Source organism: Poecilia reticulata, linkage group LG5 (assembly GCF_000633615.1).
Source record: "Poecilia reticulata strain Guanapo linkage group LG5, Guppy_female_1.0+MT, whole genome shotgun sequence".
Classification (NCBI taxonomy): Eukaryota; Metazoa; Chordata; class Actinopteri; order Cyprinodontiformes; family Poeciliidae; genus Poecilia; species Poecilia reticulata.
The window spans coordinates 19,648,374-19,665,321 of NC_024335.1; the positions used below are offsets into that span (position 1 = coordinate 19,648,374).

Genomic DNA, 16,948 nt, shown 5'->3' on the forward strand with positions numbered 1-16,948 from the left:
CCCACCCCCCGACAAAAGTCAGGCTGAAAAACAGGTCAGTCAGTCATCAGCGCACCTCTAGTTTCGATTTGGATCAATTAGCAAGACAATACCTCACACACAACCTAGTCATGAGAGAAAAATGAAAGGAACAGTAAAAAGTCTATCTAAACCTAATTGGTTACTACTTTACATGCAATCTATCACAAAGTGATCTTTGCATTGAGAACTATTTCGACCAACTGCTTTTTTTTTTTTTTCCTCCAATTAATTTTTTGTATTTTTTTTTTGTTTTTTAGATTGAACCCACTTCTCATTCTAATCCACGGCGGGTCAGAGGAGGAAAACTCCCCACAAAATGGAGCATGCCTGATCCCAAAGGGGTGGGCCACAGAATGCAGTAAATGTCTTTCTCTGGGAGCTGGGTTGAAACCTGACCCCCGGGGGCAGCGCCTGTCCTGACAAAGGAGATTGTGTGCATATCAACATCACAGCAGCCAAGTGGGCCCAGGAACCTATTGACCATGCAAAGACGGAAGTGCCGTTTTGCTCCGCACACATGTGCAAAATGTTCATCTTTGACTCCACAGAGGAAAACAGCAGACGTGTTACAAAGAAGTAGAAATATGCATATAGATGCTGAAAAAATGCTACTTTTGTATCACGGATATAATTGGCAGACCACAGAGCTCTTTTCATGTGGTCAGGACAGTCCCCTGAAGAAACGTGCCGTACGTGATCCTACAACTCTACTGCTGGCCGATACTGACAGTAGGGCTTTATCTTAAAAACCGAAGCAGCACATGAATGGGATTTGATCAGCTAAGAAAATACATCAAAGATAAAAGATAAGGTCACACCAGCAGCAGCAGCAGCAGCTGTGTGGTAAATCACTGCGGCTGTCAAACAAGCCAACTTCTTGTTTTTACAAAAACACACACGCATAGGTAGCAGGAAAATAATTCAGAAATAAAGTTTAAGAAAAGGAAGCCAATTAAACTTTTCTATTAATGAATCGATGTGCAACAAATTAGTTTGAGATGCATGTCTGAAACTGCTGTGATAAAACAATCACAAAAAAAAAAAAAAAAAAAAAAAAAAAAAAAAATGGTAACCGAGCCATCTGGAGCGCACAAAGGAGGCAGGGAGAAACGCACAGCCTCCCGCTCCGCCAGATGGACAGCACGCCTGCCTCAGGAGAGAGAGAGAGAGACAGAGAGAGAGAGAGCGACAGATAGACACACAACTAGCTGGCTAGCTGTCCCTCCAAATTCAAACACAAACACGCTGCATTTGCTCGCAAAAAAAAAAAAAAAATACAAAAAAACCCCCCTCTGCATACCAGGCAACAGTCCACGGCAAAAGCTAGACAGAGCCAGAAGACGCACAGTTCTGGGAAGGATTTGTTGTATTTTATTTTTTAAAGTCAATGGAATAGGTTAGAAAACACGGTCAGGTTGGCGCTCACCTCGTTTCAACGCTTTCATTCTTTGTTGATGGCTCCGCTTGAAAACACGCAGCTGTCCAAGTTGCTTCCACTCACAAAGCGACACTTTCCGCTAAGGCTACCAAGAGGTGCTGCAGTTTTATACGCGAATTTAAAACCTCTCCTCCTCACACTACTTCGCATAAAAGGGCTCCCACGTTTCCATTGCGCTCCTCGCTTTCTGCCAGGATGAATGTTTTTCAGGTCTTGTTTTTCCTCTTGTCGCTTGCCCCTTTTACCTGCATACAGCAGCAGCAGCCACCGCTTTGCCAATCTTGACAGTCTCAGCTGAAGTGGGCCCGCCTCCACTGACAGCTTTCAGCCAATCGTTTTCCTGGATTACTGATCGGAGAGTAGTCAGCCAATCGCAGTTCTTCTTCGGACAGCGGTCTGGTTTCGTGTTGTTGTGATGGACGGGAGAACCTTTTCATTCAAAATATAACGTTTGCGGGTCAAAGAAAGAATCGTACGTTTTTTTCCTGGATGTTTACAGTTCTTATACGCTGTAATTAAAAAGAAATCTAGAAACAATTATCCCTTCCTGTCGAAAACGGTTCCTGTTATTTTACGTAACAAATGTGTATGCTCAGGTTACATAAATGATAAAAATGTGTTTAATAGACTGTTTCTCAAATAAATTGATGTCAGTAGAAACAAATGTTAGAAAAGTAGCAGCAAAATGAAAAATAATGATTTGTCCCTTTCAATCGATTACTGGTTCAACTCTTAGAAGTCTGGTTCAATATAGACCAAGAGCTCAAATTAACCAAATGTAAAATGAGTAAAATATTAAATGCCTTGTGAATAACTGCCCTTGGTAGTAATATGACGGTCTACCATTTCATAGGTACTTATATCTCTTAAACCTTTCCACACAGAGATTGCAGAGTGAAAAAAGAAGGAATTATATCTGAAATGTGTGGGGTGTATATGTATTAAGCTGTAAATCCGTTTAGGGAATCACTTTACCATCTACAAACAAATATTTTTTTTGGCTATTCTTTACAGAAATGGCTCAAGATGGGATTGAGAGCATTTATACATTTTCAAGTCTGGCTATGGCTTCTCAATTTTAAACCTCAGTTTTTCTTCCAGGATTACCCAGTGTATTAAGCCCAATCCATCTTTCCAGCTTCCCCATCCTTCCTGCAGAAAAGTTTCTGCAAAAGTTTACATTTTGATATCTACTGACTAAAGCCTTAGTCTCGCAGCTTGGAAGTAAGATGTAAGTGTATCATATACTTTGTAATTAAGTAAACATAATTATTACTTAATTACATGTTTACGGTCATCTCCCATCATGATTTTTTTTTCTTGATTAGATATTTAAACCTTAGATCTGGAGCTGTGGCTCTAAAACTATTCTAACCCCGAAACTTTTTTTTTTTGTTGCATTTTGTAACGTTCATTCAGTAATGCTCCAATATTGATGCATATCTTCAAACAAATTTTAAGAAACTGGTGCGTAATCAGAGAAAGCAGAGTACGATCATGACGTAAAAAACATCCCAGTAGGGTACATAAAACCCCATTTTGAATCAGGGGAAAAGCTGACTACTTATGCACGGCCTTGTAAGCGGAAAACAAAACAAAGTCATGATAAAGTGCTTGAGAAAGTATTTTGTGCACTTTATTGAACATTGCGCATCTGCAGTATACATGTCGACAACCTTGAAACTGTATAAACAGGTTTACAATATTGTAAAAGATGAAATATTTAATCTGGTTTAAGTCTTATGTACAGACAATAACTGTAAGAAGCACAAGGGGAGAAATGCAAGACAGTGTCCTTTTAATAGTAAAGAACCCCTTTACTCTGTATTGCACACTTTGTTGTAACCAGAGTATAGTGGATAGTAATAAAGGTAATACTCTCCAAACAACAGGCCCACATACTCACTCACAGCACAACCCTTTTCATTCAGCTCCGCTGGATAACACACATCTTATATAGTACCCTAAACAAATTCTAGTCATTAAAATATGTGCTTACTTCAATAAAATATTTATTTGTCGACACGTTTTGCTACATCACATCTCTGCTGGAATGAGCATGGCCTTCGTCCCTTACCCGGCCCTCTCCCGTTTTTCATGGCCAAGACGAACCAAGCAAAGACGGAAAAAGAGCTTGTTTGGTTTCAGTTGCGTTTTTGGCCCCTGCAGACTTTCAGAGACTTCGAATCATTTTCTAGGGTTTGATGCATTTTGTCTCTTGTTTGCCAGAATTTGTAAAGACAACCAAAAAAAAAAAGGTATTAATCAATATGTAATACATGTGAATCCATTTTCCTGTTATTACAAACACTTTTAAAGAATGGAATTAAAAATGTAAAAATTTGTGAAAAAAAACACCAACAGGCGGCTTCTTATGCATATAGGCAAAAACTTATAATTGTCAATGACAGTCATTCTTCACAAACATCTTTAGGTTACGATTGCAGATCTCACCATTATATAAAGTAAAAAAAAAAAAATTAAAATAAAAAACTTAATCATTTAAAGCAACAACAATTTCAGTTTATAAAGAAGCCTCTGGAGATAATTCAAACCAAGGCAAAACAGAAGAAGTCTGGATGGGAAGAGAAAAAGAGAAATGATTGATACTAATTTGAAAAGAGGAGATTGCTCTTGGCTTATCCATATGTAATAAAGAAAACAGAAACTGGGGCGGGGGGGTAAGTTTGTGAAATAAAATATGAGGTCAAGAAACTTGAGGTGAGAAACTCAGCGTAAACAAGGAATAATATTTTAGAAACTTTTACTCCAAACTCTTGTGTGAAATTTATTTTCTCCTCCACCCAAAAATCATAGAACAATCAACCAGCGTGTAAACTTGGTGTGAGGGAACAACTACGAGAGTTACAAAGGAGAAGAAGAAAAAAAAAAGGGAAAAGAAGTGAAAGCATCAACCTCATATGCATGAGTATCACCCGCAAATCACTTGCTTTACAGCAGCATCCCAGCCCCCCCACAGTGCAACTTTGTGGTCAATGGATAACTCTACTCAGGAAATAAGCCTAGCTCCGTCTCTGTACCAGGTTTGTGTGTTTATTGGAGAAAAGCAGTGTTTATGAGCTCGAGATAAGGTTTTGCTTTGTTTCTGCAAGTGTGTCTGTATGTGTCATGGCATTTCACACGTACCCAAATGACAGAAAAAAAAACCAGACGTACTGGCTTGCTCTACTTGCCGTCTGTCGCTGGGTGTATTTAAAATGCCACAGTGTGTTTCACCAGCATTCAAGGCAGACAGTTTCGTAAGAAGTTGGTGCGACAACAAGATATGGCGGTAAAACATGATGCGCAAGAACAGAAAAGGATATGTGAGAATTGTAAAGCGGAATAAAAACAGAATATGCTTAGATGGCAGTGACTGCATAAGATCTCTAGAATATAAAAGACACAGCCAGATAAGCTTGTTTTGACAAAACCTTTTGGGAAATGTTTTTGTGGCAGTACAAAATTAAATCAGGCTAATGGGAACCATTGAGTCACACAAAAGGCTTTCAGGTGCTAACGAAAGCACCTGAAAGCTTTCCATCAGTCTATCAGTCTACCCTCATTCAATCAAATGGATGGTATCACCCCCATCCAGTGGAATGGATGGGGGTGGACTGAGAGCAGTCATGGGACTGGCTATTGACACCTCTGAGCCATATTCCTTGCTGAGAGTCACCCACAGCAGGCAAACACAACAGACAAATAATAGCCAGCCATCAAGGGAAAGTTCTTACCATCAACGTGAGAAGAATGGTGATCATTGGGCTTTTCTAATTCAAAGCCAGAGGCTTAACTTTGGGTTATGGCTTATGGCAGAGAGGCTTTGACAATATACACATGAAAAGAAGAGCATTTAGCCCAACTATTTGGGTCTAGAAAATCGTTCCGATTTTGATGACCACTTGCTAGACAAGCCCATTGTCTACCAAGGGTGTGGGCTTCAACTTCATCTTCACTGATGAAGATGAGTCATCAGTGACTGAATGGATGGTATCGGGTGTAAAAAAAACTCAAAGTGCCCACTTAGGAGTTACACTGACAAATGGAGATGTTTTGTTTCAAATATCTTCAAGCTACAAAGTGAATTTAGACAAAATGTGTGTTTTTAGATGTAGAGCTTCACAAAAATATTCACATACCAGTGACTTTTCCCCCCCCATTTTGTCAAATTATACACAAACTGAGGTGGTTATGCAATTAGTAAATAAATCCAGGTTTGAGAGATATCTGTCTGGATGCTGAAAGCAGACTTGGGCTATAAAACAAGTAGTGAACCACTGTTTAACTCTATAAAAGTGAATGAGTACAGTTAAACTACAAACCTTTCAAAAGATGACTGGTTAGATAAGGAGAACATTAAGCAGAAGCAGCCAAACACATTTATGGTAAATCTGGAGAAGATCAGAGACCCATAGCTCAGAAAGCATCTGTAGACAGGACAACTATTAGTCGTGCATTCCACAAATTTGGCTTTTATGGAGGAGTGGGGAGTGGAAAGCCATTGCTGTTGGAAAACCATGAGAAGTCTCTAAAGTTTGCCGAAAGAAGGGGACAAAACAAACATGTGAATGAGTGTTTTTTGGTGGAAAAGATTAAAACTGAACTTTTGCCCAGCATACAATATAGGTGTGGCAGACAATTAATACAACAACCACTGTGAAGCATGGTGGCGGTACCATTATGTTGTGGGGATGCTGGTTTGTGTCAACGGTAGCATGGCTGAAACTAAATGCATAGACGAATGGGCACAAGTTTGATATTTACACATTTAAAGTTGGCAAGGATATAAGAAAGAATGGTTTTTACAGAAAATTGAGTAGAAATACTATAAACAAAAATGCACTCCACAGTTTCAAGATCTTTGCTTTTTTTGAACACCATGTATTATTTTTCTTCCACTTTACAGTTCTGCAATGTTTTTTGCCTAATTACGTACAATTCCGATAGGTTTGTGGTTATAACATGACAAAATGTAAAAAGGCTCAAGCGGTATGAATACTTTTGCAAAGCACAGTGGGTCTCTTAATGCAAAACTAGATAGGGATTAGGATTCTTTGTCCTTTCACTGAATGTGATAACTGACTACTGGTTTGACATGCAAGCACTGTTGCCCTCCTGAGGTTGGAAACAATCCTTTTTCACAAAATTAACTCAGTCAGATAGGGTAGTGTGTTGTGGTTGTCATTGTTGGGCGGTTCTGTTCGAGCTTCCTGCCTTGTGGATATCCAAATGTTAAATCTGCAGTACATGTGTTGCTGTGGGTAAAATCCACTCCCATCTGTTTTCACAGTTAAGCATCGAGTTTCCCTGCTACTCACATTTTATTACATGAGCTGAATTTCAAACAGTGCACTTATCTTTGGCTTTTGTATTCCGCAAAGACACAATCACTTATATATGTAATGATTAAATTAGAAAAGTTAAAGAGATTAAAAAAAATGTAATCTTTGTTTAGAGTGGAGAAAAGCTGGATAAAGTGAAGTTGGATTGATTAGTAGGTGGGAAGTGGAAAAGAAACGCCTGCTGTTAACCAGCATGCTCACCCAGCTGCACAACTTCAGAGCCCCAGATTATTTTGAAATGTATGACTTTGATGCACAATTATTTTCCTTAAAGCACTTAAATGTATATATGTAACAGAATATATCCTACATATTTCTGGAGTCATAGCACAGAAATGGAAAAAAGAAATAGAGGAAAGGAAAATAAAAAAAGAACTAAAAGGATATTAGGATTTTTCATCTACAAATAATAATAATAATAATAATAATAATAATAGTAAAAAAAAAAAAACACGTCGTGGACAGCCATTTTTAAGGAGCCTCCAGCCTGGCTTTGTTTAATATGTGCTTTCATTAAAAAACCCCATTAAGAAACTAAACGCTAAGGTCTTTGACACAAAAAAAAACCTCAAGATTTTGTGTGTTTGTAGGAACTACATAAATAATCTTTCACATCGGACTTTGTTTCATCATACCAAAAATAGTCAGAAAAGCTTGATCTAAATGGATTCTTGCCCAGTCCAAATCTATAATTGAAGAAAAAATAAATACAAGGAAGACATTTATATATGTTTATATATCAGTGGATTTGTGTGCAACTTGCAAGATGGCCACAAGGAGGTGCTGTGCAAAGCTACAAGATGGCCAGTGATCTGGGAAGAGAGCAAGAGTGGGAGACAGAAGCATTGATGCTTATGTTCTGTCTGCTTTATAAATCTTATAGCCAAGATATAGGAACTTTTAAAACAGTCTTCATAAAGAGTTTTTAACCTATAATTGTTATAATAATACCTTCATTAACATTTTTATGAGATCGAGAAAAAGTAAGAAGAAATGATAAAGTTCATCAGCTGAGGTCTTCCCTGGCAGCCTCTGAAGACTAATCTTCTGTTTCATAAGTTTGTAGTCTGTTGGGTCCACAAATGTTTCATGATCAGTTTCAAGCAGGACCAGCCTATGATTATGTTAAAAATATCAAAACACCCATTCATTGGCATTGCTCCTCTACACACCCTTCCTTACTCATCATAACTCATCTGCACTCAAACAAAATCCTCCCTGCTTTTTCCCCAATTTTTCTTCTCCTCCAACAAACTTATCTGTCCTCGGATCCTTGCTAGTCCCTTTTCTCTCAGAGGCGAGTTTGGGCCTCGGGGACGTAAATTTCAATGCTGTCTGCGCTCTCCGTGGCAGAGTTCTGGCGAAACGAGGCAGCCTTCTTGGCAGCTAGCAGGCGCTTGCGAGCCTCTTGTCTCTGTTTTTCTGCCGAGGCCGATGAAGAGGTTGAAGAAGAGTCAGCACTCTTCTCGCGGGCAAGCGTCGGTCGCGTCTTGCTAGGCTTCTTTGATGCCGGAAGGGCCTCCCTGTCCTCGTTCTGCAAGATTGAGGGTGGAGATGACACGACAGAAGGAAAAAGTGTTAAGACAACAACATATAATAGTAGTCTGTTTCCTGTTTTTGTTCAGACAGATTTGGCAGACATGATTCACAGAGATCATTTGCCAAAGTTGTTCTGTCGTTCCCTTGTACTGCTCGAGACAACATGTAGCGGACTAGACGATCAAACACAAAACAAGGACAGTAGAGACAGCTGGTTACAGACAGGTCGACATTGAGAAAGACAAATTTTCAACCACTTAAAATGGCAACATGAATGGATGTGTACTGAGTTTATCTGAAATCATAAAAGGATGACAGGACAGCCAAGACATTTACACTGAAATGCAACAAAAAGCGGACCTCGTCACTTTGCCCCTCCACCGTTTGTACTTTGGGATGTTCGGTCTTTTCATAAAGTAAATTTTTGATTACAAAATAAAAGAACTTTGTACTACAGAACAATTAAAAAAACAAAAAAACAAAAAAAAAGTTTTAGGGCTTTTTGTAGATTTCCCATTTCAGTATTTTCACCACAAAAACCTAGAGGCAGTAATAACCTGTTGAACTGGCTTGATATGCAACTGAATAGAGCCCTTTTTCACTAGAATGACAATTGCAAATTGATGGTAGGTGAAGTTCTACTGCTTTTACCACAGAGTATTTGGAGTAACTACAGTGAACTGATTAGCCAGAAATGCACCAAAAAATCTAATAGGATTTAATATTGAGAGATTAGTGATTTAACAAGAAATCATATAAATTTGAGGCCTAACGGTGTTTGCACCTTTACACTACCCTTTGTAGGAAAATCTGATGGGTTTTTAAAAGTAGAAGAAGGGTTTTATAATCATTTTACGATTTTTCGTACTTACTGTTTGCCTTGTGAAACAGAAACCCTCTTAGAGGATTCATCTTTGTTAAAGTAAGTAGCCGCGAGTAAAAGTTGCTCTGAAATTTCATTTTAAACAATACTTAACTTACCCTGACAGCCACAAATTTCAACCTTTCAAAAAAAGATTGCACTGTTATACTTTGTAAAGCTTGCACTTTTATTTTGAAAGATTAAGTCTACCGTTTATGTTTAACTACAGAGGTAAGTAACTAATTTCACATCAGCTTTATGCATCAAACCTAATGTATGTTAGGCCTAAACCAGCTGACAAATACTTATTATGGTATCAATGGGGATGAGTGAAGTAGCAAGCACCACCCTAGTTTTCTATTATCTCCACATCTACTTAAAGTTATTGTGCCGATGTCACTACAGAACAACAGATTCAACAAGCAGAATGTTTATTTTTGTTTAATCTGGGTCATAATCTCTTATTTTATACTTATTCAAATAGATAATAACACTGGAAGAAGGTGTGTAGAGTAAAATATTTGGAAACAAAGATTACCATTAAATTAAATTACTGTACTATTAAATGAAAACCATACATAAGATTTGTCATATGAAACTATTTATGTCCTTCAATTAATCCAAAACTCTTCATCTCAAAGAGAAAAACTGACTTACATTAGTTAAGAACGTAGGTAGGAAATGATTTGTTGACAGGCGCGAAATGGATTGCCCACACATTAACAAAATGTTAATGTGTGGGCATAAAAATGAGGCACTAATTATAGAAGGGGCAAATTAACCCGGAGCCACAAAAAGAACTTCACATACAGCTACATTCATAATCCTGGAGACTCGGACGTCACAGACAAGTCAAAAAGAAAAGGCTTTCGACAGAGACAAATGTGACCAGGTTAATGAGCAAAAGCAAAAGCATTCTGTCACATTAACCGGCGCATCTTAGCCATGCTCCACCGCAACACAGACACCAACACGTGGACACACACATAGATAAATGACGCATGCATGCTCAAAGCAGGGCTTTACACTTTAAAAACACAGCAGCCCCAGCCCTCTTTGAGATGGCTCTTTTCCCATGCATGCCTAGAGGGGATCTCTCGGGGCCCCTCTGCGTTGGACAGGGAGGCCTTGTTAAGAGTTCATCCCACGCAGGGACAGGGTTTAAAAAGAGTGGGAGAGAAATGGTGGTGGTGGTGGGAGGAGAGAGGCCGGTTTCGGCGGCTTTCCTACCCCAGCCAGGGCACTGGGCAGCATGGGTGGGAAGTACCTTCCGCTCAGGGGACGACTGGGCGGCCCCAGACGGCACAGGCTGCCAGTCATTGGACTTGAGATGGTAGAGCTCATCAAACTTGAGGCTAATGTCCTCGATAGATAGCTGCAGCAGGTCCCAGAAGCCAGCCAGGTCCTGGGCTGTTGGCCGTGGGTTGGCAGTCACATTCTGACCAGAGAAAAATGAACATGGTGAAACGGAACGAACGGCAAGGAGGACCGCAGCTAAACATTGGTGTATGTTTGCAAGACTTATTACACTCTTAATTTATTTTACTCTTTGCTTTTCATTACCTCTTGTTTTAATCTGATTTAAATCACTTTCTATTGACTTTTCTGTGAATTAAAAGTGCTTTATAAATTAAGAATGACTGATAGAAATGTTTTATTTTAAATAGGAGTACATACAAAGGCTGTAAACAGTAACTCCTTGTATTAAATAAGGCTGCGTTTAGAAAAAAAAAAAGTAGGCTTTAAATAATAGTAGATTTGTGCATCTACTGCACAAATTGCTAAAAATATCTGAAGTGGACGCAGCAATGAGTTGAAAGTCGTGACTTTTTATACATTTCCTGATAAACCTGATTTGACTGGACAGAAGTGGGCTGTATTTTTTATTTTGCTTCTGAGGTGTGAATTTCAAATTCCTTAAGTTGCAGTTATTGAAAGTCACAATCTAATAGAGAAAACTAATTTTGATATGTTTAATGTGCACATTGTTTAATGTGAAGTGTAGGACTTCACTTTAGCGGTCCTGATGGGGCTCTCGTTAGCTTTTGGTGGAAAGAAAAATGTAATGGATATAGTTATCCTTCAATAAAAAACAAGGTGTGTGGTTGACTTGAAAGTTTTTCCTATTCAAGCTCAGAGAGCAATGTGATATTGATGCAGTTTTTATGTTCGCCACTAGATGGTGCAATGCAACAGTCTCAATTAGCTGAATGTTTTTGTGAAACACTTATGCTGCTACTTTCGTTACATAGAATTACCAAACTACATTGAGAACCAAGTGATTTACTATCAAATTACAAAATATAAAGCGTCCATATCTTCTGTGCAAAATGGTTTAACTGAAGTAATCGTATTTCTGAAAAGCTTCCAGACGTGAAGAGATGTCAGAAAAGGTACAGTGCAATTGCTAAGTACCACTTGTAACAGTTCAACCACAAGCATTATTGTATTGTTTAATTGTATGTGATGAACTAACATGTAGAGACATACAGATGTGTACTGCATTTTCCAAATACTCACACACGAAGAAAAAAAGAAAAAAGAAAAAAACTTCCTCCTTAGAATGATCCTGTTGATCTTTTACATTAAAATGTACATATGGCACAATATCTAAAGAGGTATAAATCAATTTTTAAGGCACTGGAAGACCAAAGCTGAAATCTTGCACGCTCCCGTTCAAAGTCTGCAGTGCTTTAAACATGCTGACCTCTGTCTGCATTGGCTCCACATTGCTCACCATTCTAATGCTTCAGCGCTTCCTGCTCTCATCTCAGGGCAAATCACATTAGAGTGCCGCTTATCACTCACTATGGTACATATCATGTGCTGGTTGTTGGCTACAATTTGTATAATGGCATTTTCACAAAAAGACGTCATCTGGGTGGAAGGGCTTATTGGTTTAATATAAGCTCCTTGTGTTTTGTGCTGCAGGGTCCTCATGATGGAGTCTGTGCATGCTTAATGTGCTGCGTATCATGGCTGCTTTCATATTAGTCAGCTTTCAAGTAGATGAAAGCTATTTTTATGCATTGCAGGGTAAGCAGCTGACAAAGGGACACAAACTGTGCATTTTGAGTTTGAGCTTGTGAGCAAAGTGTGACAACATACACACCAGGTTTTGTTCACACAGTCCCCGGAACTGCTGGAACTTCTGAGACATTAGGAGCTGAGCACTTCCCACCGCACTGCGGACTTTCCCGAGCACTGTAGTGAAAAGAAAGCAGAACTAAACACAGCACGGTTTTAAAACTTTTTCAAGTGCATAATTAGGAATTATGTTATACTTTGCAACACTCCCACCTGAAAAATGGGTCACCAGCTGGATGGCATGAATGCGATAAAAAGTGGAAATCCTCTTTTTGGACACTACATCTTCCCAGTTGACTTAAACGCAACTTGTGACTTATTACAACATTAGTCTGTTTGCAGAGTCAAATTAGGACAAACATCTGCCTTGACAAAACTCAGAATCCTCCCCGATTGGTGGATTTTAAAGATGTAGGCGTGGGACTGCTGTGTGGCGGGCGAGATCCCACTTCTGCACTTGCAGATCTACATCAGATGTGATGCAAACTACTTAACCAAGTCAGGCCACATGCACACACCATTTCAAAACACTGAGTTTTGAAAATGCAAACTCCCTTGCTTAGGACAAGCAGGCACTTATCTGAACAAGGCCTTCATGATAACCACCTTGCACGGTTTGCATTTATGGTGTGCTTTGCATGTCTGCCCACTGCTGCTGTGTGTCCCAGGCCGATGGCAAGGCACTAATCTAATCTGAGGGTTTAATCAGTTCCAGACTAGATTTGTGTAATTCTGGAGATTACAGGCCTGCTTGTGTGTGTTAACCCCAGGTATTACAGCATCATCCTTTCCATGCTGTGTTTGTGCAACAGATTGATTAGAGGGAGAGAGAAATGAGTTATGTACAAAAATCTAAGGTCAGTGTGTCTCATCCAGAAGGCCAGGAACAGCCTTTCTAAATGAGAGAGTGTAAGGTCTTCTTGAAGCCATCCAGCTGCCTTCCATCTGGGAAACAATAGCAAATCAGCCATGAAGAGGCAAGCCTCTTAAAAAAACCCAGAGCAGGGTCACTGGATGCTGAGGCGAATAGTTAGCAGACTCTCTGCAGAACCAATAGCTACACACCTCAAAGATTCACGTGGCCTTCAAATTAGCTCAGGAACGGTTTGCAGAGACGTCTGTGGAGTGAACTTAAGCTCTTATTGATGCAAAGTGTGGGTTGATGACGTATTAAAAACTTTTGAACATGAATGGGATGTAAAACAACTTTCTACATGCACATGTGTATGTGACAGCAGATGAGCGATGTTTTTGACGCTGTATTTCCTCACGGCTACATACAGTCCAGTGAGGACCGTGTGGACCTTACCCTCCTCTGAGAGCTGGTTGTCTTTGGTTTCCTGCTCCATCTGTTGGCACCAGCCTTCCATGCGTGCCGTTTCGGCCTGCAGCAGCTTCAGGAACCAATGGCCGTCTCTTCTGCACAGCGTTCCGTCTCCTCCACTCTGTGAGACGCCGCCGCCACTGCTGCCGTTTCCGCTGTCCAGCCAGGGATCCGGGGGCGGCAGAGACGAGGGATCCAGCGCTGGATCCAGGCTTTCGGAGAAAGACGAGGAGCTGCTCCGCGTGGTGGAGCGATTGAGGATCTGCCTGGGAGGCGGTGGGGAGGAGGTGTCGCCAGTCTGGTCTCCATTGTCTAAAGAGTCTTGCCCAGGGGGGGAGCTCATTGACTGACTGGCACTGTTGACCATGACTTTCTTCTCAAAGGTTTTGGCAATGCTGATATGAGAAATGGCAGAGATGTCCTGTGTGTCTGAGTCCGTTTCTTGTTTTGCGGCCATACTGCTGGAGCGACTGAGTCTGGAATAAAGCAAAGAGACAACGTTACAATTCAATTCCAACAGAGCAGAGAGCAAAATATATTTTACCGTTTCTCACCAAACAATCTGCTTCAAAACTCATCAGATTACCACCAAAAACTTCACTGTATGTGATTAGGAGTTTATGAGATAGACCAACACAAAGAGGTCCACAACTGTCAAGAAGAAGAAAATCAATACAGTATTTTTTAAATAGGAAAATCTGAAAAGGGTAGCATGCACATGTACAAAGACTCCTTCACTCTGACGCATAGCGTAGCTGAATCATGCTGAGGGAAAAAACTGGTAAACACTGCTAAATAAATGGAGGGTTACATTCCAGATGAACAATAATCCTGAATTTAAAACTGGAACTACAATGGATTGATTTTGATCAAAACAGATTCAGGTGTTATAGCAAAATTAAAGTTTGGACTTTGACTCGGTCAATAGAAGAGCTGTACATTTAATTGAGCGTAGGTTACTTTGAGAATGGTCAGAAATGGTCTCTAAAAATGCAAAGTTGGTAGAGATTCATATCCCAAAAGGTGGTTCTGCAAACTGTTCACTCGGGAAGACTGAGTAAAAATGCACAAAATACTTTTCATATTTCTATTTGTAAATGTTTGCCATTTTCCTGCCACGATGCAAATACATAAAACGTTAATAAAATACATTGAACTTTTATTAACATGACTAACTGTGGAAATTACTTTTGAGAACTCATTCAATTATTTTCCTTTCCGGGAACAAATAGGACCTGTTGAATTTAAAAGCAGAGCCAGCTCTCTCGGTCAATGCAGATACAAGAAACTTGAGAGCGAGGCATCCTGCGAGCTTCTCGCCTGAACCGAGCAAATAAATAAATTGACTTGATGTGAATTCTGTCTAATTGTCTCCATTTCCAGGAAACGCATATCAGATGCAGTTCAGACAATATGCCAAAAGCACTTAAGAACAAAAGAACAGCAAACAGGACATGGGTCTCAACAACAAGCAGAGACGTATTTAAAGCCTCCCTCCTTGGTAAACTTGGTCAGTGCAGTTCTTTTTAATCCAGGCACAGCAAGACTCATTTGAAAGGTGTAGCTTCTGCATATTGAGGGTTTCTTTGCGTACAGCTAAAACAAAAATCATGGCATTTATTTGGAAAGCCATTCTGATCTAGTGTTTCTATGTAGAAGCCATTTCTAACATGACACTGAATAGAAAGAGAAGTAAGAAGACAGATAGCATCCAAAAGAATTGTTTCTAAATAAATGCATTTAGGAGTTTTGAAAGTCTAGATTTCAAAGAAAGAATTGATGAAGTGAATAAATGTATAAAACTTAAATACTGCATAAAAAAAAACAACAACTTTATAGCAATTAAAATTTTCAAAATGGCTTGGAGGAGATCTTTAAATAGTAAATGCTCATAGGAGGAATGTGCTTCAACAATCACAAACACCATACGCACAAAAACACCCGGGATGGTTTCACATATACAAAGGCCCTGTGTTGGAGGGAGTAGAACAGTCAGAAGAATGTGTGTGTGGCTATAATATAAATTCCTCACGTTGTTAAAAGGACAGGAAGAGGACTTACTGCCACCCGTCCTCCACCTGTACTCCTATTGACTGAAATCTGGCCAGGGGCGGAGTCTCCTCTCTTGGAACTTCCTGAATGCAGTCAACCTAAAAAGGAAAAAAAAGCAGAAACCCAAACCAAGAGGGAAACAATGCTGGCTTAGAACTATGGTCATGCATATTTTATATCACTGGACCTGTGAAGTTTTTAAAGTTTGAGTCAATTAAAAAAAAAAAAAAAAAAAAAACATCTCAGAAGATACACAGACAGTAGGGAGCCCAGGTATTGAATTGGGCTTTGAATCAAGTTGGTTTTAATTGATTGGTATTGAAGTGTCTGACTAAAGTCAAATCCACGATCCCTGTTGTTGCTTTAATGTCTGCAATGTGAGCCGCAACATGAGTCACTCTGCAAAGCGGTATCAGAGACTGTCATTTTATTGATATAACTAATCTGGGTTTCTCCAGATAAGCAAGAAATGTGTTGTCATCCAATGATGCATACATTGAAAGACTGCAGTGGCTGCTGAAGAGCCCTGTCTGTGCCACGTAACCTGCTGTGTGCAACGTATATGCACAATTGTTTGTATTAGGGACATCTAAATAGAGAGCAGCTGAAACACTAGTTATTAAATTTCATTATGTGAAAAGCAAAGCATTACATTTATGAAGTGAGAGACAAACATTCAGGCAAGTTTTGTTCGCACACTACTAACTGGAACGCCTTGAATTTCTTATGAGATGAATTATTAACAAACCAGATGACAAAACAATTTCATTTCGATGGATCCAGCCACCTGCATTGGGTTGATACTGATAGTATCCGGTTTACTGAAGCAACCTAGCCGGGTTATTAGCTTCAAGTAGTATATGTTACCTCATCTGGGCCTTCTTTCTACACTTAATTTTGGATATTGCACCAGATTTAAGCCAGATCTTGCACAGGCCGGCTCAGTTTGCAAGCGCCACAATACTTTATTTACTAATACAAGAGCATTTGCAAGACACTGGTCCATAATTTACATTTCTCTTCAGGTCATATTTAAAAGAAGTGACCCGTCCAGGGTGCAAATAGCGCTCCCCAAAATTTCTTAAGGAAATTAACTACATGCTGGAGCAGCATGTGAAGGCTGTCCTGCAGAAGCTCTCATTGGGACAAAATGTAAACACATACAAAGAACCAATTCTATAAGCTTTAACATGGTATCTCGTTGAGACTTGGCGTCTCTTCTGGCAAAACTACAACTACACCCTTGAAACTGACTGAATTAATGTCCTTTCAGCCATAGT

At 39.6% G+C, this 16,948-nt stretch overlaps 2 protein-coding genes across 9 annotated transcripts in view; both read right to left on the reverse strand.

Annotated features, from left to right (window-relative positions):
* Positions 1 to 1,796, reverse strand: part of tgif2 (TGFB-induced factor homeobox 2) — a 6,802-nt gene extending 5,006 nt beyond the window's left edge. The window contains exon 1 of the mRNA XM_008409372.2: positions 1,448 to 1,796. Within this exon, the coding sequence (XP_008407594.1) occupies positions 1,448 to 1,466 (19 nt within the window). The 5' untranslated portion in view covers positions 1,467 to 1,796. The remainder of the gene's footprint in view (positions 1 to 1,447) is intronic.
* A 1,274-nt stretch (positions 1,797 to 3,070) lies between these two features.
* The window catches only part of dlgap4b (discs, large (Drosophila) homolog-associated protein 4b), a 119,511-nt gene continuing 105,633 nt past the window's right edge, over positions 3,071 to 16,948 (reverse strand). For 7 of the 8 annotated variants that reach the window (XM_008409364.2, XM_008409367.2, XM_008409363.2 and 4 more), the window contains 5 exons: positions 15,678 to 15,766; positions 13,602 to 14,092; positions 12,318 to 12,409; positions 10,473 to 10,643; positions 3,071 to 8,338 (listed from right to left, as the gene is read on the reverse strand). In XM_008409364.2, coding sequence (XP_008407586.1) covers positions 8,096 to 8,338; positions 10,473 to 10,643; positions 12,318 to 12,409; positions 13,602 to 14,092; positions 15,678 to 15,766 — 1,086 coding nt within the window. In that variant the 3' untranslated portion in view covers positions 3,071 to 8,095. Of the gene's footprint in view, positions 8,339 to 10,435; positions 10,644 to 12,317; positions 12,410 to 13,601; positions 14,093 to 15,677; positions 15,767 to 16,948 lie in introns of all 8 variants that reach the window. The other variant, XM_008409370.2, reaches the window with a different exon arrangement.